This window comes from Callithrix jacchus, chromosome 6, assembly GCF_049354715.1.
Source record: "Callithrix jacchus isolate 240 chromosome 6, calJac240_pri, whole genome shotgun sequence".
NCBI lineage: Eukaryota > Metazoa > Chordata > Mammalia > Primates > Cebidae > Callithrix > Callithrix jacchus.
In genome coordinates, this window is record NC_133507.1 from 131,411,778 (window position 1) to 131,435,897 (window position 24,120).

Here is a 24,120-nt window from a genome sequence, read left to right on the forward strand (position 1 = left end):
CAGGTGACTAAATCTTGGCCCACATCAGTAGAGATGGACTAAAATGAAGGAAATGATTCAAAGTCTTTGTCATTCTAGCCTTATAAAGCTCAGAGACTCAAGTATATAATTGGTTATAGTGAGGATAAAATAAGTAGGTGATGGGCTGCAATATGTCTCATTCTAACTAGGTAGTTTTGGTGAAGAAGAAAAAGTACAGCTAAATATATTTTTGCTTAGGTGAAGAGTGTATTTCCAAAAGGGACAGTATTTAATATGAAAGCAGATAGTTCTAAAGCAATAAGGAATAAGCTTACAGCGCACTAACTACAGTCATGATAATGAGTGTCTTCAAGGACCCCTTTGAAAACAGAGAAAACCAATAGCTCAGGCTCTCTGATAAAGAAATATAACTCATATTAAGTTAAACTAAGTTCTTCTAAACTTAATTTCTAAAATATGCAAGTTTCTAAATAAGGAACAATTGTAGGGAAATAAATACGATTTATACCAAATGAGAAAATGAAAACATGTAAATTAACTTGATTAAACTTTATCAAAAAAGATAACATTATAATGCAGCTATATTAAAATTCTTTTAACTGTAATCAAAATCTATGGCATTACAAAAAATTTCTTAAAATAACAAGTTAGAATCTAAATTTTTAACATGCTACTTACATATTTAAATTACAAAAATAAAAGTGAGTGCTAAATATGAAGAGATAAAGTAGTTTTTTTCTCTCTCTCTGTTTCTCTCTGAGGTTATTAATATTTCTTAAAAAAAAAAGAAAGAAAAGAGAATTTCTTTTCTTTCTATCTGTAGTCTTTCCCTCAGTGCTGTTTAAACAATATAAAACTATTTCATAAGAATTTTGTAAGAATATTCCATTTACAAAACTATAAAATAGCTTACATAATTCCCTCTAATTTCTTAAGGGACAAAATGGGATTTACTTATTTTTATTGACATTTCAAGTGTAAATGAGAAATAAATGAGTGCAATAACTAATGAACTTGAAAAACTTGTCTTTATATCTTAAATGTTAACTTTTTAATTTGATATTCATGGTTTTGGGAGTGGTTATTTGACTGTTTGATTACCACTCAAGTATCTTTCCTTGGAGATTTTGATTTGAATTACAGAAAGAAGACTTTATTACTAATGTGCATACTTTTTCTTTAGTATCAAAGAGAATTATGCATGAACTACATTACTGATATCTCAGGGACTTAATACAATAGTTGTTTCCCAGAGGTAGACTTTTGTAAATAGATTTACATTTTACCTTTTGTTTTTAACTTATTTTACTTTACTTACTTCTTGAAAATGTTCATTTTTTCCAACATCATATAATGCAATGAAGCTATCGTAACTTGACTTAGATAGTCCGTTATCTTGGAAATGCTAAATAAATTATATTTTAAGCAACTTTGATGGACTTTGTTATAAAACTGTTAAGGTAGTTGGTTGGATATTTTTTTGAGGCAAAGCTTTTTTTATTCCCAAAGATTTCTTTAGCAAAATTTGCACATTTTAAATAAAGCAGTCGGGAATTCTTATGTAGGGGCTTCCTGCATTGGCGAAAACAGCACATGTCTAACAAATTTTAAGGTTTTTTTTTCAGTATATCAGTACATTCATCTTTTCACAGCCATCTGTTATCCGGCAGCACCATCTCTTATTTCCAGCAAGCTTTCCACACGCGTGCAACTTACTGCCATTTCCACTAGGGTAATCAGTCAATACAACCCTTTCAGCTCTCAAATTTTAAAATACATTGCCTTTTAATGAGACTTTAAAAGTCATCACTATTAGCAGATTATACATCCTAGTTTTCCAACCAGTACATAATGTATGTTGCATAGAGTATTAATTTGTTCATCCAAATGGCAAAATTAAAAAAACAGCTGAGATCTTCATGAAGTCATTCTAACGGAGCTGAAAGTGTTCCTTAAGTAATATTTCTGTCGTTTCATGTATTGTTCTGTGGTCATGATGTCAACATCTCTTTCATTCCTAAGAAGAAGAAATGCTAGAGAGTCGGATGGCTGAGGAAGAGAAACCTGCTACTCTTCCTGAGAAAGAGTATGGGGCTGCTAAGTCCTCAGACCAACCCACAGGCCTCAGTAAGGGCCAAGTGGAGTCTAGTGCGGAGGCCCAAATAGATCCTGAAGAAAGTGCTCCAGCAGGGGCCCCACATGAGAAAAGTGTAAAAGAGGTCAAGGAGGTGTCTCCAGAAGTAAAAACCCCTTCCTCTGCTGGGGAAGGTGTGTCTTTCTCAGGATTTGCATGTTTTGTTGCAAATGATCTCTCCAGTGGCTTACCAACCTGATGCCTTTCCAACGCTATTTCGCTATTTCATCGCTGGGTCGTCTTACAAAATAACAAGTCCACTATTGTAGGCTTAATGTGCAGAGAGTGTGGCTTGCGCAAGTGCCATGTGGCAGCTTGGTTTTCCAGTGCTGTAGCTGATTCCTGATTTCCTTTGCCATGATACAATACGCTTTGCAGCCAGGCTGATGATGCTATGTGAGCTTCTTTTTTTTTTTTCTTTTTTTTTTACCCACCCCCTCATCTCAAATGTTTGCCAGTCACATTGCTAATACATGTATATTTTTGTTTTTATTTTGGGGACAGCAATTCATATGCTTTTATTTCAAATTGTACAGCTGGATTTTGGCACATCGAGGCTTAAATGGTACAATCGTTTTTGTTTGCAACCAAAATGTGCTGTATATTTTATGCTTCAGTGAATACTGGTTTGATTTTCTTGAGCTCCTGCTGATGCTTCTCATATCATTTTCTCCCCATGGCAGCCAACCTTCTGATCATCCCCACATCTCTTGAGTTTTCATTAATCTAACCTTTATTAGAAGTTCATAAACTTTTTTTTTATTGTTACAACAGGACACATAAGTAGATAAGGTAATGATAATCCATGCACTTGCTCTTTCAGAGATGGTTGAATTTTATTATTTTTCCCCAAATCTTTTCCAGGTAACTACGTTTAGCTATAATGACCACAGTGAAATACCTTTGACCTTAAAAGACAAGTGGGACAATAAAGCCTTTTAGATTGTTAAGTAAATAAAAATTAAAATGTGTTATCTAATTTCTGCAGAGCACCTCTAAAGTCAATACTAGCCAATGCTTCACCAGTTGGTCATGTTTCAAGGAATGAGGTGATGACCATGGAGAAAAAGTTATTTCAATAGTTGACTCTTTTGAAAAATTTGTTACTCACTTTGCCCCTGCCTTTTCCCATATCAACAGTATAATTCAGATTTTCTTATATCTGTTATAAGACTAAGTAATGATTAGAAATTTAAAATTTTAAATATGTGATAGAAATTGGCTTGTACATTATTAAGTCATATCACATAAAATTGATAGCAAATAGTTACTTATATTTCTGAAATTTAATCTTAGATGAATTCTAAAAATTTATGCCAGTAACCTGTGGATGCCTAAAGAATTGGTCCTGACATTTGTTGATCAAGTTAACTGGAACTATTAATATTATATCATTGTGCATGACTTGGCCTTCTGCCCATAGCCTACCAATTCATTTTTAAATGATAAAACCAATGAAAATGTTCAGTAGAAATCAATTCATATGTATATTTAGTCCTTACTATATATCCTTCTGTACCCTAACATTAGCTACTTATTCAATATTTGAATTTTGTTTCTTCTATAATACACATCACATAATGTTTAGGAGAGACTGAAAAATAAAAAAAGAGGAAAGAGTATCCAGAAGTATACTGTTCTTATAATTCCTTTGCACATTAATTTACAACCAGAGTTCATTTTAGTAATAGTACACATGGATATTAGTCCTGACCTTTTCATACTGATTTTTACATGGGTAGCATGCTTGCATGTTCCATATTTTTATTTTTATTCTACCATTCATTTATCATTTCAAAATATAATTTTAAGCTTATGTCCTGAACTCTCTTGTCTATTATTTGTTTAAAAATCAACCCGATTACTTCAGATTTACTTACAGCCTCGAAGATGGAGTTCCATCATCAGCAGGAATTGACTTCCTCTGCAGTTGAGCCTTTAGACAAGAAGGAAAAGGAGTCAGAGAAGCAAAGTAAGCCTGGTGAAGACCTTAAACATGCTGCCTTAGTTTCTCAACCAGAGACAACTAAAACTTATCCTGATGAAAAGGACATGCAAGGCACAGAAGAAGAAAAGGCACCAGCTTTGTTTGGGCACACTCTTGTTGCCAATCTGGAAGACATGAAACAGAAGACAGAACCAAGCCTTGTAGTACCTGGCATTGACCTCCCTAAAGAGCCTCCAACTCCAAAAGAACAAAAAGACTGGTTCATTGAAATGCCAACCGAAGCAAAAAAGGATGAGTGGGGTTTAGTTGCTCCCATATCTCCTGGCCCGCTGACTCCCATGAGGGAAAAAGATGTATTTGATGATATTCCAAAATGGGAAGGGAAACAATTTGATTCTCCCATGCCAAGTCCCTTTCAAGGTGGAAGCTTCACTCTTCCTTTAGATGTCATGAAGAGTGAAATAGTTACAGAAACATCACCTTTCACCCCTGCCTTTTTACAGCCAGATGACAAAAAATCTCTGCAACAAACGAGTGGCCCAGCTACTGCCAAAGATAGTTCTGAAATTGAAGAGCCCCATAAGGATAAACCTGACAAAATGGCAGAAGTACCACCCTCAGAGGCAATGACTTTACCCAAAAATGCTCACATTCCAGTTGTAGAAGAACATGTTATGGGAGAAGTCTTAGAGGAAGAAAAGGAGGCCATAAAACAAGAGATTGTGCAGCAAAAAGACATTTTCACCCCCAGTGGACAGGAACCTACACTTACTGAAAAGGAACCTGAGCTGAAGCTTGAAGAAAAAACCATCATTTCTGACAAAGAAGCTGTTCCAAAAGAGACTAGACCCCCAAAACTTGCAGATGAAGAAACAGGCATAATCCAGACCTCCACAGAGCACACTTTCTCAGAACAGAAAGGCCAGGAGCCTACCACAGATATGTTGAAACAGGACTCATTCCCTGTAAGTTTGGAGCAAGCAGTTACAGATTCAGCTGTGACCTCTAAAACACTGGAGAAAGCCATGACTGAACCATCTGCATTAATTGAAAAAAGCTCAATTCAGGAACTTTTTGATATGAGAGTCGATGACAAAGATAAGATTGAAGGAGTTGGAGCTGCAACATCAGCTGAGCTTGACATGCCATTTTATGAAGATAAATCAGGAATGTCCAAGTATTTTGAAACATCTGCCTTGAAAGAAGAAGCAACAAAAAGCATTCAGCCAGGCAGTGATTACTATGAACTGAGTGACACTAGAGAAAGTGTCCATGAGTCTATTGATACTATGTCTCCCATGCATAAAAATGGTGACAAGGAATTTCAAACAGGAAAAGAATCCCAGCCCAGTCCTCCAGCCCAGGAAGCAGGGTACAGCACTCTCGCACAGAGTTATCAGTCTGATTTACCTGAAGAACCCAGTTCTCCTCAAGAAAGAATGTTCACTATTGATCCAAAAGTATATGGAGAGAAAAGGGACCTCCACAGTAAGAATAAGGATGATTTGACCCTTAGCAGGAGTTTAGGACTTGGTGGTAGGTCTGCAATTGAACAAAGAAGCATGTCAATCAATTTACCCATGTCTTGCCTAGATTCCATAGCCCTTGGATTTAACTTTGGTCGGGGTCATGATCTTTCTCCTCTGGCTTCCGATATTCTAACCAACACTAGTGGAAGTATGGATGAAGGGGATGATTACCTTCCAGCCACCACACCTGCACTGGAGAAAGCCCCTTGCTTCCCTGTAGAAAGCAAAGAGGAAGAACAGATGGAGAAAGTAAAAACTACTGGAGAAGAAAATACTCAAGTGGAGACGACATGTGAGTCTCCTTTCCTCGCCAAAGATTTTTACAAAAATGGTACTGTCATGGCACCTGACCTGCCTGAAATGCTAGATCTGGCAGGCACAAGGTCAAGATTGGCTTCTGTGAGTGCAGATGCTGAGGTTGCCAGGAGGAAATCAGTCCCATCAGAGATGGTGGTTGAGGATAGTCGTACTGGCTTGCCCCCAGTAACTGATGAAAACCATGTCATTGTAAAAACTGACAGTCAGCTCGAAGACCTGGGCTACTGTGTGTTCAATAAATACACAGTCCCATTGCCATCGCCTGTTCAAGACAGTGAGAACTTATCAGGGGAGAGTGGTTCCTTTTATGAAGGTACTGATGATAAAGTTCGAAGAGATTTGGCCACAGACCTTTCATTGATTGAAGTGAAACTGGCAGCAGCCGGAAGAGTCAAAGATGAGTTCAGTGTAGACAAAGAAGCATCCCTGCCTATCTCTGGTGACAAATCAGGACTGAGTAAGGAGTTTGACCAAGAGAGGAAAGCTAGCGATAGGCTGGATACTGTACTAGAAAAGAGTGAAGAACATGCTGATTCAAAAGAACATGCCAAGAAAACTGAAGAGGCTGGTGATAAAGTGGAAACATTTGGATTAGGAGTAACCTATGAACAAGCTTTGGCCAAAGATTTGTCAATACCAACAGATGCATCCTCTGAGAAAGTAGAGAAGGGTCTTAGTTCAGTGCCAGAGGTAGCTGAGGTAGAACCATCCAAAAAAGCAGAACAAGGTCTGGATTTTGCTGCCAACAAAGCTGTCCAGGGTCAAATAGATGTTAAAATTAGTGACTTTGGACAGATGGCTTCAGGGCTAAACATAGATGCTAGAAGGGCAACAGAGCTAAAACTTGAGGCTACACAGGACATGACCCCCTCATCCAAAGCACCACAGGAGGCAGATGCATTTATGGGTGTTGAGTCTGGCCACATGAAAGAAGGCACCAAAGTTAGTGAGACAGAAGTCAAAGAGAAAGTGGCCAAGCCTGACTTGGTGCACCAGGAGGCTGTAGACAAGGAGGAGTCCTATGAGTCTAGTGGTGAGCATGAAAGTCTCACCATGGAGTCCCTGAAAGCTGATGAGGGCAAGAAGGAAACATCTCCCGAATCATCTCTAATTCAAGATGAGATTGCCATCAAATTGTCAGTGGAAATACCTTGCCCACCTGCTGTTTCAGAGGCTGATTTAGCTACAGATGAGAAAGCTGATGTCCAGATGGAATTTATTCAGGGGCCAAAAGAAGAAAGCAAAGAGACTCCAGATATATCCATCACACCTTCTGATGTTGCAGAGCCAGTGCATGAAGCAATCATATCTGAACCAGCAGAGGTTCAGAGTGAGGAAGAAGAGATAGAAGCCCAGGGAGAATATGATAAACTGCTCTTCCGCTCAGATACCCTTCAGATTACTGACTTGGGTGCCTCAGGTGCCAGGGAGGAATTTGTGGAGACCTGCCCAGGTGAACACAAAGGAGTGATTGAATCCATTGTGACCATCGAGGATGATTTCATCACTGTAGTGCAAACCACAACTGATGAAGGGGAGTCAGGGTCCCACAGTGTGCGTTTTGCAGCCCTAGACCAGCCTGAGGTGGAAAGGAGACCATCCCCTCATGACGAAGAAGAGTTCGATGTCGAAGAGGCAGCTGAAGCCCAGGCAGAACCCAAAGATGGTTCCCCGGAGGCTCCAGCTTCCCCCGAGAGAGAAGAAGTTGCACTTTCTGAATATAAGACAGAAACCTATGACGATTACAAAGACGAGACCACCATTGATGACTCCATCATGGATGCTGACAGCCTCTGGGTGGACACTCAAGGTGTGCATTATTATTATTATTATTATTTTAGTTTTCTACTCCCAACTCAAACACAGTAACTTATGGGAATTTTTTTCATTTAAATATTTAAAAATACCTCTTTATCTCTTTATTTTGCATTTTGTTAAATATATGAAGGATTTTGTACACTTGTTACTAATGTTTTCGCTGTTGTTGTTGTTGTTGTTGTTGTCATGATTTGCTTTGATCCACAGATGATGATAGGAGCATCATGACAGAACAGTTAGAAACTATTCCTAAAGAGGAGAAAGCTGAAAAGGAAGCTCGGAGATCATCTCTTGAGAAACATAGAAAAGAAAAGCCTTTTAAAACTGGGAGAGGCAGAATTTCCACTCCTGAAAGAAAAGTAGCTAAAAAGGAACCTAGCACAGTCTCCAGAGATGAAGTGAGAAGGAAAAAAGGTTCATTTAACAATCACTTCTTTGAAAATGTTTTTGAAGTAATTCATTATTACTTTTTTGCAGAAAAACTGCCTAACAGTGGTAACTATTTATAAAATTTCGTTCGGTTTTGCTCCAAGTGTTTATTTTTTCCTGATGGTATGCTTTTTGTGTTTTCTTATTCATAGCAGTTTATAAGAAGGCTGAACTTGCTAAAAAAACAGAAGTTCAGGCCCACTCTCCCTCCAGGAAATTCATTTTAAAACCTGCTATCAAATATACTAGACCAACTCATCTCTCCTGTGTTAAGCGGAAAACCACAGGTGACTGTTCAATTCTGCAATGTGACTGGCAAACATAGACATGTATTTTTTTTTAATATCATTACTGTAGCAGCTTCTTCATTTTGTTTTTCTTCCAAGAATTTCAGCAGTCATGAACAATTTTGCTATTAAGTGTCTTGTATCATTATTCTTTTTTCCCCCTTCCTTACAGAAAAGGTCATGACCATCTGTTTCTTTGTCATGCTCAGACATAACAGTGCGTGATTGTATCTTGGCATTGTGCTCTAGTGTCACGTTCTGGGGATTCCTATTTTCATTCTGTGTGTTTGGTTAGACGATGGCGATGAATTTAACCGTGGTATGCATTCTCATTATTTTGCGTATTTATCTCTTTCATGCTTAAACTCATAAATATTTGTCCTATTTTCTACATTGTTACTGCCAAATCTGTTACTGATGTTGATGAATTTATTGAAAACCACTAAGAATATGTAGTGATTTAGATATTGAAAATGAAAAGTAAGCCGGGAAGTGAAATTGTGGTTTGCAAAATTGCTTTGCTTTTGCTGAAAAAAAAAAAAACAACAAATTTTTCTGGTAATTATATCAGATTTTATTCCTCATATCCAAAATTAGCAAGGTTTTTACTGAACTACATCTCTCAGCTGACATTTTTGTCATGGGGACTTTCTTAAATATGTTGGATCCAAACTGTTTGACTTTTCTATATAATTCAGTATTCAAAAATTCTAAGATAAAACTCTCCCTTTTAGGAGGAATTTAAGTTAGAAATAAACTTCGATTTATTTTTACTTTGCTACCTACTTATTTCTCTTCTTCAAATACATATTTTTTCCTAAGTTTATAAAACTGGTAAAACAAAGGAATGAAACACGTTGGAAACCATCATAAAAACCCCTACAAGTATCTGTGATGCCAACTTTTTTCTAAATTTCAGTGCAAAGTATTTATTTTATATGTTTAAGTATATAGGATAATCTTACCTTACAGTATATGTTATTTTAGCGTTTATTAAGTGGCATGCTTGTAGTCTACAAAATAACAGATTGCTAAATCAGAAAGGAATATTCTTCTTTCCGTTGTACATCATCAATGCTTCTATATAAATCTTTGGATGATTTTAAAAGTTCAGAGGAACATTAGCCTTTGTGAGAAAGAGAAAATCAAGGTAACTGATGTTTTTATTTTAGCCTTTGAAAATTCTAAGTATTTTGTATTTGTGTTCTTCATCTAGAAATCGTATCATGTGCTTTCCTTCAAAACACGTATTTAAGGCAGGATTTGAAAATGGAAGGTTTATATATAACACACCTTGTTAAAGCTTTAGGGTGAAGAATATCTCTGAAGCTAGAAGTTGGGAATTAACATGATGTACCTCAGTTCATTTTCTCAGGTTTTTAGCTTCATTACACTTAATAGCAAATTAATGGCTTCATTAAACTTAGTAGCAAAATTCCTTGGGCAAGCAGAATCTCCTGATTTAGCATAAAAACTCTGTAACCTACCTAAAAGGATGAAAGATGTCATCAGGACTGTGGAATTTTAGATAAAATGTAAAATGGTTTGTTTACATGTCATTGGTATTCAATTGACCACATTGAAAGTAAATCATGTTTTTATTAATTCTTTAAAAGAAATTTAAAATCTTTGGACTAATTAAGATTTTCCTTTATTCTGGTCTAATGTTAAGATACTTTAGGAGAAAGCATGTATCAGATATAGGTGTCATTGGTTTGAAGCAAGCTATACATGTCACAAGAATTTGAGTTATGTTACAGAGGTAGTAAGAAGGCATTGTTTTTACTGCTTCCTTAAAAAGAGTGAGTCCTAGAATCTGAATAATCTCACTAGCTAGACCCACATGACATAAAGCATATTGCAGACAGTTACTATTTTTGTGTTAGAACTGTATATGTCATAAACTACCTTTTTGAAATTTATTCAGAGGGCTTATAAGGATACATATTTTTTTCCTGAGGGTTTCTATTTTATGAATGAAAATTAAGGAGGAATAAACACACAAGCTTGATTATTTTATTTTCTAAGCCCAGTTTTCAAACGTAGATGGTTTTCCAAACCACAAAGAATTGTTTTAAATCGTGAGAGCTAAGCCAACACAGGTAAGTCATCAACCAAAATATGCTAGAGAAAATGGAGTTTAAAATTCAAACCAGAAGCATAAAACAGCAGCAAGAGAAACAACAGTAACAGATGTGGTAATAATTTCTTACAGGAAGTGCATGTGTAGAACATGTTCTGTATTTACTGAACTTAAAATTTCTCTCATGTTTTCTGTTCTTGACAAGCTATTTTTCTTCCTTCCCATGTGGCATTTTCACATCAAACAAGTGTGTCATTCATATTGTGAAATGAAGGGGTACAAAGGGAAAGGGGTTGACCGATCATGACAGTTTGAAATGTAAAATGCCAAAATATCTGTTGGTATGCCAGTGGCGTCCAGAACAAGAAGAGGGTTTGGAAATCTCTATAAGCCCTCTTCTATATATCGTGCAAACCCCAGACACCAATCAGTGTCCTTTTTCTTAAATTTTGCAAACCTCACATTGCTATTCTGTAACTTCTGTTCTAAAGGATCTATACTTATATACTTTAGTGACTCAATGGTACGTTGGTAGCCCATAGAAAAATTATGTGGTGTGCTTACCTGTGCTTTGGTAGACAATGGGTTATATTAATTAGCACACACTATAGTTGGAGTCACATGCTATGTTACTGTTATTCAGATTTTGTTCTCAAAATAAGCAAACTTTTGCTTTGCATTAGTCTTTTGACACAGCAAAATATCCTAAAGGTATTTAAAAGTGCATTTATGAGTTTTTAGCCACTGAGTTTGGGGTTGTTTGTCTTTTATTTTCAACAGCAGCAGGTGGGGAATCAGCTGTGGCTCCCAGTGTATTTAAACAGGCAAAGGACAAAGTCTCTGTGAGTAAAATAAGTTTTTCCTTGTTCTTCATTTGAAGTTTCTTTGGTGTTAGTTGCAACATTGGAATAACTTTTGATATTGTTTAGACATTTACTCTTAAAAGTCATTTTAAATAGTTCGCTCACCCAGAAGATTCTCTGTGGCATCCAGGCATGGAAGGATGAATGTCTTCTGGGATGACATATGATGGTAATTGGTGAGGACACAACTGGACTGCCTCCTTACTAGTAAGACAAAAACATGTAAAGCAGCACAATGATATGGCAGAAATAAGGAAGCCCAACTTATTTACTTTTCATAAAATCAAATTAAACCATATAATCAATAGTAACTATATTTTATAATACACTTTCATTGTTTTTGTTACAAAATAAAATATGATCAAATGAAGCAATTACACAAGCAAAAATAAGTAAAAATCAATTATAATCCCCTTATCATAAAGATAAATACAGTTACCATTTTGATGTAAAGTTTTAAATTTTTTCTATACATTTGTAGGCTTAACAACAAAAATGAGAACACCATGTGTCAATGTTTAAATTAAACAGTAAATGTACTTCCATGTCATTGAACATTTTGTAATAGTTTTAATGACTACATAATACTGCATTTTATTTCTTTGCAATGATATACTTAATCAGTTTCCTATTATTTGACACTTAAAGTTTTGTTGGTACTGTTATTTTAACAATATTACTTTAGAGAACTTTTTGGCTACGTTCAGTTCATAAATGCATTTGTATGCCATTTCCTTCAGATAATTTTCTACTAGTTAAATTGTTCCAAGAAAAATGTTCATATTTAAAGTTTTTGTTTCATATTGCCAAACTGCCCTCTGTAAAGGTTCTACCCACTTATACATTCTGTTTAAGGAGCGTGTTCATATTCATTATTGTTACTACATATTTTATATTGCTCTACATTTGCCATATTATGCAGATGGCATAATATATTATTATTTAAAAATTTATTTTGGTTGTATTAATGGTGTTTAACTTCCTCATATGTTTATAAATCTTTTCTAATTTTTTCCTGTGAAATTTGTTTTTATATTATTAACTATATTTTAATGACCAAAACCAATATAAAGTGTTTTTACTCCTTTGTGACTGAAAGAAAAAAATTAAAAGACTAGTAATGAAATTTTAAAATTGGAACAAATAATTTGAATTATTTAGTAGCTTATAACCATGTTCTGAGTCTGAGCAAACACATAATATGTAAGTCACAATTCTTAGTTTACCTTTCTAAAAACCAGTAAGATTTTAGACTTCTCCTTTTACTTATTATAAAAAGTAGTGATTCATTTCCTATGACAGGCAAATCTTTGATCTTGAACCTGAGGGGTTTTAGATTGGTAAAGGATGATACTTGATTTTTATACAAATGTTTCAGATATATTCGTGAACATATGGCAAGCAACAGAATTCATTTATTGCTTTGGTAAATATTAGGCTTCATTATAAACATAATGTGATTTCAGGATTTGTATTTCTTTACCTTCTGTTTCCAAACTAATGATTTATGGTGGTTAACCATAGGGCTATGAAACAGACCATGTTCAAATCTGGAACATCTATTAATTATATGACCCTTTTCTTCATAGTTCTTAATTTTCTAAAAATAAAGGGAGAGGACAAAATTCCTGTATCATGAGTTAGTTATAAAAATTAAATGTAATAATGCTATAAAACAGTATGCAGTATAATGCTTAGAACATAGCAGTCACTTAATAAATGGTAATAGTTGTTAGTTATTACTTTAATTAACTGAACAGTGGAAGTTTTCAGGAGCAGATATAGAAAACAAGTCTGAGATTTTCTTCTTCAGGTTGACATTATTTGGAACATTTTTAGGAAATTTTTAAGCCCCTTGGTCTTTGAGTAACTCAATAGATTCAGCACTTGGAACAGAGCTATATGCATTGTCTGACACAAAACAAACTTCTTTCTTTCTAAATACCCATCTTGTCTTTCTGAAGAAGAATTAGTCCTTCATTCTCTCTTTTTTTCTCATTTATTAGCTTTTTTCTTCCTAATGCCATATACTTGTCCTATAAGTTTTCTAAAACCCCAAGCAACTTTTATTTGATTTAGCGCTTATATTCAGTATATCCATCAGAACAGTTCTCTGATTTTTTTTGGTCATTTTATGCTCTTTTTAATTCACTTTTTTTAACTTAATTTTTTTCTATGGGTACATAGTAGGTGTATATATTTATGGGATGCCTGTGATGATTTTTTTAAATTGCTCTTTATTAGGAACCAGACCCACCCATAATCCTGCATTTCACTTACGTTTTTCTGTTGTTTGTTTGTTTAGTATTAATAGTTGTCTTTCTTAACTACAAGCAATCCAATTTATTTTTCTCTTCTATATCACACTTTTGAAACTCACTCCTTTGTGGGTAAGATCAATCAAAAAAGAATGACTTGTCCTGACTTAATTACACTTCCCACTCAAGATACTGGGTCCATAAAACAAGAAGTGATTTGTACAGTCTGTAAATATTTATGTCTCTGTTGTAGCTACAGAGGTTAAAACTTGATATAAAATCTCAGTTTTATCTGTCATTTTTGTAACAGCTAAATCAAATTAATTATTTGAAGATAATAATCTCCTTGGTTTTGTTGTACTTGTCTATATTTTTGTCACCCATGAGACATACGGCATCTGGCATAGCTTTCTCCAAAAGCCATACATTCTTCCCAATTATAGTTGTAGACAGTCTCCTCAGGGGTTATCAACACCTGTAAATTAAGTTGTTATTTTTATTGGCAATCTTTTCAGTCCTGACTTTCCTTTTTAGAATTCATAACACATCATGCAGACTATAGTCTTTGCATAAAAATGTTATTAGTTCTATGGTATACCTTAGTCCACAGTATGTGTTTTACTTATAAAATGAACTAATTATATATAAACTCTGAAAAGTTTCTGTTGAAGTCAATGTAGATTACCTGAAAATAAATTTTGTCAATCTTTAAAAATACTTTTTTTATTGTTAAGCCTCAAATATACCTTGTTCTAAAATTCTTGAAGCATGATTAAGATATGATTATATGTACACCTTAAAGGCTGAGTTTATTAAAGGAATAATTCCAGCAGATTGGATATTAGAAGATATTTCCAAATGTGTTATCATAATAAAACTTATTAATTAATTAGAGACTCTATATATAGAATCCAAAAAGAATATTTTGTTTACATTGTCCTTAAATGAGAGAACTATGTATAGAATCATTTTTTAAAAAAACAAAATTTAATCACTCAGCAAAAAGAGAGTTTGGCTAGTTGTCACCTGTAACATTCTTTCTCTATTAAGGCTTATTCTATTAAAAAAAAAGACAGAGAGACTTGCTTTGGTCTCAGGATTTCAAAGAGCTGATTCCTTTATATCTAAGCAATATTATTCTTTCTTCTGTCCTTCCATCCATCTATCCACCCACTCACTCATCGTTTATTCAGCAATCAGCAATTATCCATTGGGTCTCTACGATCTACCAAACATAAACAATCACATTTGGAAGTAAAGAAGAGCAAATAACATGGATAGCTGTTCTAGACCTGGTTAATACAAAATAAAATGATTTAGCATTATTTTTTTGTTTTCTTTGTATAACAGATTATATTATTTTATTTTTAATCAGGTTGTCCCTGTGCAGGCTTGTTACAAGGGTATATTACGCGATGCTGAGGTTTGGGCTTATATTGATTCCATCACCCAAATAGTGAACATAGTTCCCAATAGGAAGTTTTTCAATCCTTCCCCGACTTTTGGAGTCTCCAGTGTCTACTGTTGCCATCTTTATGTCCGTGTTTACCCAGTGTTTAGCTCCCACTTATCAATGAGAACATGTGATATTTGGTTTTGTTATAGTAGATATTTTTATATGAGTATTATTAAGTTAGTTTTGGCTTAAAAGAGCTGTTCAATGAAAATCTATTCTCATCTAAGTACACATCTCTATCATGGATTATAACCATTTATCATGTGTTCTTATTAAAAACACTTTGAGTTTCTTATACGTTTAATCTTCTTTTATTATTTTCCTTTTACTTCATAGTTTGGTTTATTTTGTGCTTTTGTTTGTTTTCTTTCATGGCTAGAATTCTACCTTGTCAAAGATTCCTGCTTTACAGGGTAGCACAAAGTCCCCAAGATACAGCTCAGCCTGCCCTAGCACGACTAAAAGGGCTACATTTTCTGACAGTTTATTAATACAGTCCACCTCAGCAGGCTCCACAGACCGTTTGCCATACTCAAAATCAGGGAACAAGGTAAGGCAGCAGGTCAATAAAAGGTGCAGAAAGAAATAGAATTTGGGAGAAGGTTATGTTATAGAAAATAATTCAGGAAATGTATGAAAGCAGATACTTTACATTCTGAAGTGTTTGACACATAAATCATAGGCCCTTTTAAAAACAAATATAAATTAAAAATTTTGATAAACAGTACACCTATTCTCTAAATGTAGAAAATATGTCTTTTTCTAGATATACTACCCATTATTAATTTATGGTTTGATTATCTGGTAAAATATCAAATGCAAACTAACAACAAAATATATTCTCATATATGATATATAATAGTGTGTAGAACAATAATAACAAATTATATCATATAGACTATAATAGACAATTCAAACTTAACATCATATACATCAGAGTTTAATACTGTATCTGTCACCTACCAACTCAATTATCTTGAAACAATTACATGAACTTATTAAACCTGTTTCTTCAGACAGCTTTACCATGTGCATCATGTTTTGTGGTGAGAATGAAATAATAAGTGGATTTAAACTATAGAGAGTTCCTGTCACATACATGCACAATATATGGTAGTGGTCATTGTTAGAAATATTATGCATGCAGTGAGCCACCCTCAGTCCTTTCTGATTAATAAATTATCATGCTAATGAAGATTTTTCAATAAAATTAGTAATTTGCTGAAGATTGCTTGAGTACATTTATTTTACCTATATTATCATTTAGAACTTGAACTTCACATTCAGTTTTCAGAGCTCCAAAATAACATATTTTTATAAAATACCTAGGCAAATATGCACTATTCCTAAATTGTAAAGTAGAAATGCTTATAAATATGTGAAATCCAGTAGTCTGTATTTAAAGAAATTCATCTATCAGCACAGGAGGAAAAATAGCAAAATCAATATCACTTTGCATAAATTAAAGAGTTGCAAGAACCCAATGTCCTTTTGTTTTCTCCAATCAGGATGGAGTAACCAAGAGCCCAGAAAAGCGCTCTTCTCTCCCAAGACCTTCCTCCATTCTTCCTCCTCGCCGAGGTGTATCAGGAGACAGAGATGAGAATTCCTTCTCTCTCAACAGTTCTATGTCTTCTTCAGCACGACGGACCACCAGTAGGTTTATTTTGATTTGACTTCCTTTTTAAGCACTTTTTAAATCCTTTAAGTGGAATAGCACTTATATTTATATTTTAATTTGTAAAAATAAATCATGCATTAAGACTAGATTATATTTTACCTAAGAATCAGAAAATCCACAAATAGCTGTTTGAGTAAAAACAATTGATGGAGAAAATGGTAACATATCACCCTATTATCTAAGATTGAGATAAAGTTATTTTCTAAGAATGTATTTTCTTTTTTGCTTCAAATTTATTGCAGAAAGAAAATTCTAAAGAAGTAATCAATGTAGAAAATCAATAGTCAAGGATTTTTAAAAATATATGTCTATAAGAGCTTAACACTTATTTGATTTCCAAGTTGTAAAATCTAACTGTAAAGTCGACAGTCAAAACCTAGGATCCTGCTCAACTTGTTAAGAATTCACATTCCAAATGAGCTACAAATATAGCATAGTCTATGTAATAGTTTCAAATTATCTTGATTGATGGCCCATTCATGAACTGATTGGCAATTATAACAGTTTATGTAATGCTCCAATCATTATACACTTAGATGTTGCATTGCGGCAAACTATCTAGTAAAGCATGGATGTAAATTACTTCCGTAAGTACTTTTCTGTTGCAACCAAAATAGCTACCATTTATTGAGCACATATAGATGCCAAACTCTTAAGATACATTTTTCACTATATTTAATTAGCAAAACTAATGAGTAGGTATTACTAAACTCAATTCCATCTATTGAAGACAAAACTGACCTTCTATAGAGGGTAACTTGTCTAGTGCTGCACAGCTAGTAAGTGGTTGAATTTGGTTTTCTGCCTACTGATAACTTCACAACCTGAAGTCTTAATGTCTTTTCTACAGTTTTGGAGGAAATAGTACTAGAGAACTGCTCTGTAGAATCATCTGGAGAAGAGTATCTGTGTCATTTAAAAACCATTTTTAAATGGTGAAAATTGCTACCACTATCACATTATAGTTGACTTCACTTATTTTCCACTTAAATATGACTATTGGCATTTAAACAGTGTTTTCACCTACAAGAAAAGTGTTTATTATAATAAGAGTAATTGTGTCCAATTGTTTCCTAGAGTATTAGTGTCCTTTGAAGATGTGCTAAGAACACTGAAATCACAATAACTCTTTTATCATAGCATAGCAAAAATAAATTATTCTAATGAATTAGCAGGGAGGGCATTTAAGATTTAGTACTCTCCAGGGAAGAAAATTTAAATATCTAGAGTTAAAATTGAACATCATTAATAACCCCATTGATAATGAGACAAGACAAAGATACTAAGTACTCTACAAAAGAACATCTTGAATTATGCTTGTGTTTGTTGCTATAAAAGCAAAATGGCACTTCTTTTTAAATCCACTTCTTCAAACCACCGTGTTCTGCCTTTTAAAGTGTATCCATATATGAACTGATTCATTAAATGTTCTGCACCAATTCTATTTTGAACATCTTGAATTATGCTTGTGTTTGTTGCCATAAAAGCAAAATGGCACTTCTCCATAAATCCACTTCTTCAAACCACGGTGTTCTGTTCTGCCTTTTAAAGTGTATCCATTTATGAATTGATTCATTAAATGTTCTGCACCAATTCTATTTTGACTTTTTAAATTTACTGATGTTTACAAGTATTTTGCATTGTATTATTTGATAGCAAACATAACTTACACATTGATAATTTTAAAACATAGGGTCTGTTTTATCTCTACATACCAATAGCTGAAAGGCATAAAGATGACTGGAAGATCAAGTACTCTGCTCACTTCTACTTGCCTACCATCCCCTTAGTGGTACACACGAATATTCTAACATTTTGTGCAGCTATTGAAAAGATTTGAACTGTAATCCCAGCACTTTGGGAGGCTGAGGTGGGTGGATCACGAGGTCAAGATATCGACACCATCCTGGTAAACATGGTGAAACCCCGTCTCTACTAAAGATACAAAAAATTAGCTGGGCATGGTGGCACGTGCCTGTAATCCCAGCTACTCAGGGGGCTGAGGCAGGAGAATTGCCTGAACCCAGGAGGCGGAGGTTGCGGTGAGCCGAGATCGCGCCATTGCACTCCAGCCTGGGTAACAAGAGCGAAATGCCGTCTCAAAAAAAAAAAAAAAAAAAAAAAAAACAGAAAAGATTTGAAGAAACAATGTTTCTTCTGCAGGAAGCTCATTCGCCCAAGAGGAAGGAAAGTCATTGTCATTGAGAAGATAAATAAGAACACAGCTTAATCAAGTAACTTGCATATAAATATTTTAAAAATTATTTTAGACCTTAGATTTAACCTCTTCAAGTTCAGAACAAATAGGAAGCATTCAAATTTATTGTTTTGGTGACAAGAACATATTTATTATAATAAAAATTGATCATATGTTTTGAGCAGCAGTGTGAAGGCCTTAATATTTGTTGTTTACTCTTTTTCTCCAGATGTAACACAAAACCTAGAGTATTGGCGTCCTTTGAAATATGTGCTAAGAACATATTTCTAATGAAGAGGTCATAAGAAATATGAGATCACCTAATGCAATTGATCATAAATATAGGAAGTTCTTTCTGAGAAGTGGACATGTAGTCTTTGCCTAATATTTACATGGTGTGAGCTAGGAGAGCTTCTTATATGCTTGTGACCTATGGACAATGTAAATCCACCCATCGCCATAGGTTCTATCTCCTGGAGAAATGCAGAACAATTTTATTTCCTCTTTCAGTGAATAGTTTTCATGTTTCAAATGATATTTCTTTGATGAAGCTTAACGTGTGTCCTACAAGTATGGAAATGACTCCTTAGAAGTTTAGAAAAAATTATTTCATATAGTAAAAATTGTTATCCACATCCCGAATATTGCTTCAATTCAGTCTCCATAAAGCCAAAAAACCGTCAGCACACTTCAATGAATTCTGAATACAATACATTTTATTTAAACAATATGTTGTGTACCTACTGTATTCAGCTCACATGAAAGTCACCAGGGCTAGATATAATGGCAAAAAATGCAGGGACGATCCCTCTCCCCAGCATATCTGAGCTATTCAAAACTGGTAAGGAAATAGAGAAAACATTCAAGAAAGAAATAATGTTTCTGGAGAAATTTTTCATACAGATATAGAGACAGACATCTACGTTAAAGACCTAGTCCAAAACAAACCAGAACATGGAAGTTACAAAATGCCAAGTTGGATATGGTTGTGTCATCCTAGTCTTGAAATGTCATTCTTGTGAAAAGCAATAAAAATCACAGAATGCATGCTAATTTCCCACTTTAGACTTCTCATATCCCATTTCGTATTATCAATTGAAGAGTTTAACTATCTTGTTCCCTATATTAGAAGACTGAAAAGACACAGGGCACTTTCATTTGATACGTGAAAACTGTTCACTGAAAGAGGAAATAAAATTGTTGTGCATTTCTCCAGGTGATAGAACCTATCGTGATGGGTGGATTTACATTGTGCGTAGGTCATAAGTATATAAGAAGCGCTCCTGAGCTCATACCTTGTAAATACTAGGCAAAGACTAGTCCACTTCTCAGAAAGAACTTCTTATATTTATGATCAATTGCATTAGGTGACCTCTAAGATTCCTTTCACTTCGGTGGCTTTAAAATTGTTATTTATTTATCTCTACAAAATTTCAGAAGATTCATTGATTTTTTTTACATAATCAATGTAAATCAGCAGTAAAAAATGAAAATCATCCTTTTTATATAAAATACATTATAAATGAAATGTGCATGCTTAAAAATATAAATCCTCAGGGCTAAATGTATCTGGCTTAGACGTTAGTGACATCTGGGTAAATGAGCCTCAATATTCGTACTTCATCGGATTAATAAGAGCTGCCCCTAACAACTGTGTTGTGCATGTTTGTCTAGTTATCGGTTGTTATTCACAAAAGTGCTTTTAAATTTATAAGGTGTTGTATTCTTATTTCTATCATTCTTTCAGAAAAGTATTTGAAATGTCATTCAAAATACATTCAAAAGATGAAAGAAACATAGTATAGGGAAATGGGGGGTGGGCATAACAATAATGTGAGGCTGAGCTCAACTTGAGACAAAGAAATGCATCTCAGATCCTGTATCATTAGCAGGGTTTGGAATTTAACTCCAAACTGCCAAACTAGTGATGAAAACTGAGGAGAAAACACAACCAGGTATGAGACTCACTGGGAATATATTGTTGGGACATCCCAAGTCTCTAAGGCAAGAAATAGACTTTTTGTTTATTTGTTTGAAGCACTGAGATAATTTTCCTTATGAAAAGAATACATGATAAAGTAGAGCAATGTCTGACAGTTTTCATAAACACATTTACACCTCATAGTGTTCCTCAATGTAAGGATATAATAATGAAATGCAGATCTTTCTATACAGACCAAAACTATGTGTCCTAAACACATGATTCTATGTTGTATGTTTACCTGGATCTCAGAATGAATTTACTGCATAAAGGAATGAATGATCTACATATCATTCAAGGAATCTTCAGTAAATATAGGTCTGCATATGACATTAAGTGTAAACTCTTTTCCAACTAAAGGCAGATCCATATACCTTAACAGTCACACAAGTAGAAAATAGTTTTTGACACATTCATAATGAAAATTAAGGAGAACAAATCAGAAAAAAATCTGTTTTTTTTTTCTTTGTATTGATAGCAACAGATCTTCAAAAGAATGTCACTGGGTTATGCACCTGATTTCAGAAATGAGGCTCTAAGCTTCTTGAGCACTATAGTGATCATTACAATAACTATTTCTAAATACCTTAGAAATTACACATATTATGAGTTCTAATGATCTATGGGAAGAGGGAGGTTTTGAGAAGAATTTTCTGACTCTGGTTTGGTTTTGATCTTGCTTGTTAATACAGGGTCAGAGCCAATTCGCAGAGCAGGAAAAAGTGGTACCTCAACACCCACTACTCCTGGGTCTACTGCCATCACTCCTGGCACCCCACCAAGTTATTCTTCACGCACACCAGGCACTCCTGGAACCCCTAGCTATCCCAGGACCCCTCATACACCAGGAACCCCCAAGTCTGCCATCTTGGTGCCGAGTGAGAAGAAGGTCGCCATCATACGTACTCCTCCAAAATCTCCCGCGACTCCCAAGCAGCTTCGGCTTATTAACCAACCACTGCCAGACCTGAAGAATGTCAAATCCAAAATTGGATCAACAGACAACATCAAATACCAGCCTAAAGGGGGGCAGGTAAGAATTGCATGTACACATGTTTGCTGCCAGAAATAATTATTGCATTTCCTTCTTCATATTGAAAGCTAACAGGGAATCAGAGGTGTTAAAGAGCTACTGGTTACAATTTATTGCTAAGAGTTTGGATTTTACATTAGGAAGATATCCTCTGAAATATGAAAATCTCATGACATGCCCATTTCTTCCATTTATTACTGGGTAAAAATTGGTTTAACCATATAGAAGAAACTTATTGATTGAAAACTTTTTTTCCTGAATGTATCTCTATTGCATTGTGGTTTTTAACTTGAGATTAAAGTTATATTTCTGATATACAATTGAATTATCTATTTTACATTCTGACCATGAGCTCATTGGCTATCTTTTAGTGATTCCAATTTTATCTCCTTTCTTCCCCAAGGATTTCCTATGACATTTTCTTCTATTTCCTCATGTTCACTCCAAAATAAGGATGTTTCACCATTTCAGTTCTGGCTACTACTGCCTAAATGTTGCAAAGGGCAGGTATTTGTGTTGATAATAAAAGACACATGGTTCTGATGAATAAAATTGTAGACTTTGAACTTCTACTCAAGATTATATTAAGTACAGTTATTAGTAATGTTTACTTACTAACTCTTCAGCTCCCCAGAGCAAACATTCATATCTTTTCAAACCAAGGGGCTTTGAGCTCTGTCTTGACCTGAACCTTGCTTATACAATATATGTTTGGACAAAGCAATTGGCCTGGAAGGAAAACAAATATTATTTAATGTTTATCTCATAATATTGATCTATTCAGGATAGTTTAACTTTTGTCATTAAAGAGATATAAAACAACATCCTAAAGAAGGACAAAAACAGTAACTTTGTACATAAACTTATAATGCCCTTTCATTATTCCAAGAAAGCCTTTTCTTTTTAACATCAATATTTTTTTTCTGCCACTCTTTTTCTTGTTTCTCGTATTTTGTGCCACTGTTTTCTGGTATCCCTCCTTCATGCCAAAGAAAATCTATTTTCAGGCAAGTTTAGAAGAAAGATCTTGCCAAAATGTAAAGCTATCAGGCACTCCTACTCACCAATGTAGCAAAAATTCATTGTTGCTCTTTCAGTTAGCAACAAACTTCTTTGCTCTCTGGTTATGGCTCTGTTCAGGAGAGCCCAAAGAGTTAAGAAAAATCAACCAATGGGGCAGGAGAGGAGAGGTCAATATGTCGTTTCAGAACAATGATAACATTCTGTAATAATATAGTCGAAGAAAGATACTTTTTCATAGACATATGCTATGAAAACTAGAAGTTACAAGAAATATTTTTAAGCAAAAAAGTAGGATTATAAGCCTCTAATTCCTAAAAATCTCAAACTATTCTTGCATTCATCAGAGTTTTGCACATTCAAGAGAAGGAAATATTTGGAGCTTTTTGGAAATATTCAAATGTTGCATTATTTTTATACATAAATAATTTAGAAGAGTAAGGTGAATAATCAGTTTAGTACCATTTGGAAATTTCTGCATTTTAACCTTGGACAAGCTATCCTCTAAAATAGAGTAATTATTATATATATTTAAAATCAGTTATTTTAAAGTAAATATTCCCATGTCCTGTTGTTCTCCTTAACTAGGTGTGTGGTTTACTTACTTATATTCTGGAAAACATTGATACTTAATTTGTTTCCTCTTAGAATCACAAGGAAATATAAATTATTTACAAAATATTTTATTAAAACTAAAAAAGTAATTAAAAAGTATTCTTATAAGTTGACATAGACATTTTATAATATATTATTTTCCTCAAAGGATTCCTTAAGATAAAGAGGCAAAAAGAATGGTTTTAACCTCAGCTTTGCAGGAACCTCTAAGATTAAATCAATCCAAAAAATGTGAAGATGTCTATTTTCTTTTTCTGATTCTTTATCATATCTGGTTTTGAGTATTTTTATGTCTTATTATAATTGACTTCTACTATATTTGATTTATAAAATTGATACAAAATATCTTATACCTTTGAGCTGCACTAAAACTTCCCTAGAGATTATGGTGGCTAAGGACTAGTAAATGCATGTGACACAAAAATTACAGAAAGAACAAAAAATGCTTCAAAATCACAGTGTCATTTGAAGCAAATCTGTTTTTTCAT

At 34.2% G+C, this 24,120-nt stretch overlaps 1 protein-coding gene across 50 annotated transcripts in view; it reads left to right on the forward strand.

Annotated features, from left to right (window-relative positions):
- Positions 1-24,120, forward strand: part of MAP2 (microtubule associated protein 2) — a 149,344-nt gene that overhangs the window by 104,278 nt on the left and 20,946 nt on the right. For 12 of the 50 annotated variants that reach the window (XM_078328365.1, XM_035305542.3, XM_078328366.1 and 9 more), the window contains 6 exons: positions 3,987-7,721; positions 7,937-8,143; positions 8,311-8,445; positions 11,309-11,370; positions 16,614-16,761; positions 21,657-21,997. In XM_078328365.1, the coding sequence (XP_078184491.1) occupies positions 3,987-7,721; positions 7,937-8,143; positions 8,311-8,445; positions 11,309-11,370; positions 16,614-16,761; positions 21,657-21,997 (4,628 nt within the window). Of the gene's footprint in view, positions 1-3,986; positions 7,722-7,936; positions 8,144-8,310; positions 8,446-11,308; positions 11,371-15,024; positions 15,073-15,484; positions 15,656-16,613; positions 16,762-21,656; positions 21,998-24,120 lie in introns of all 50 variants that reach the window. The other 38 variants (XM_078328368.1, XM_078328379.1, XM_078328369.1 and 35 more) reach the window with 8 other exon arrangements.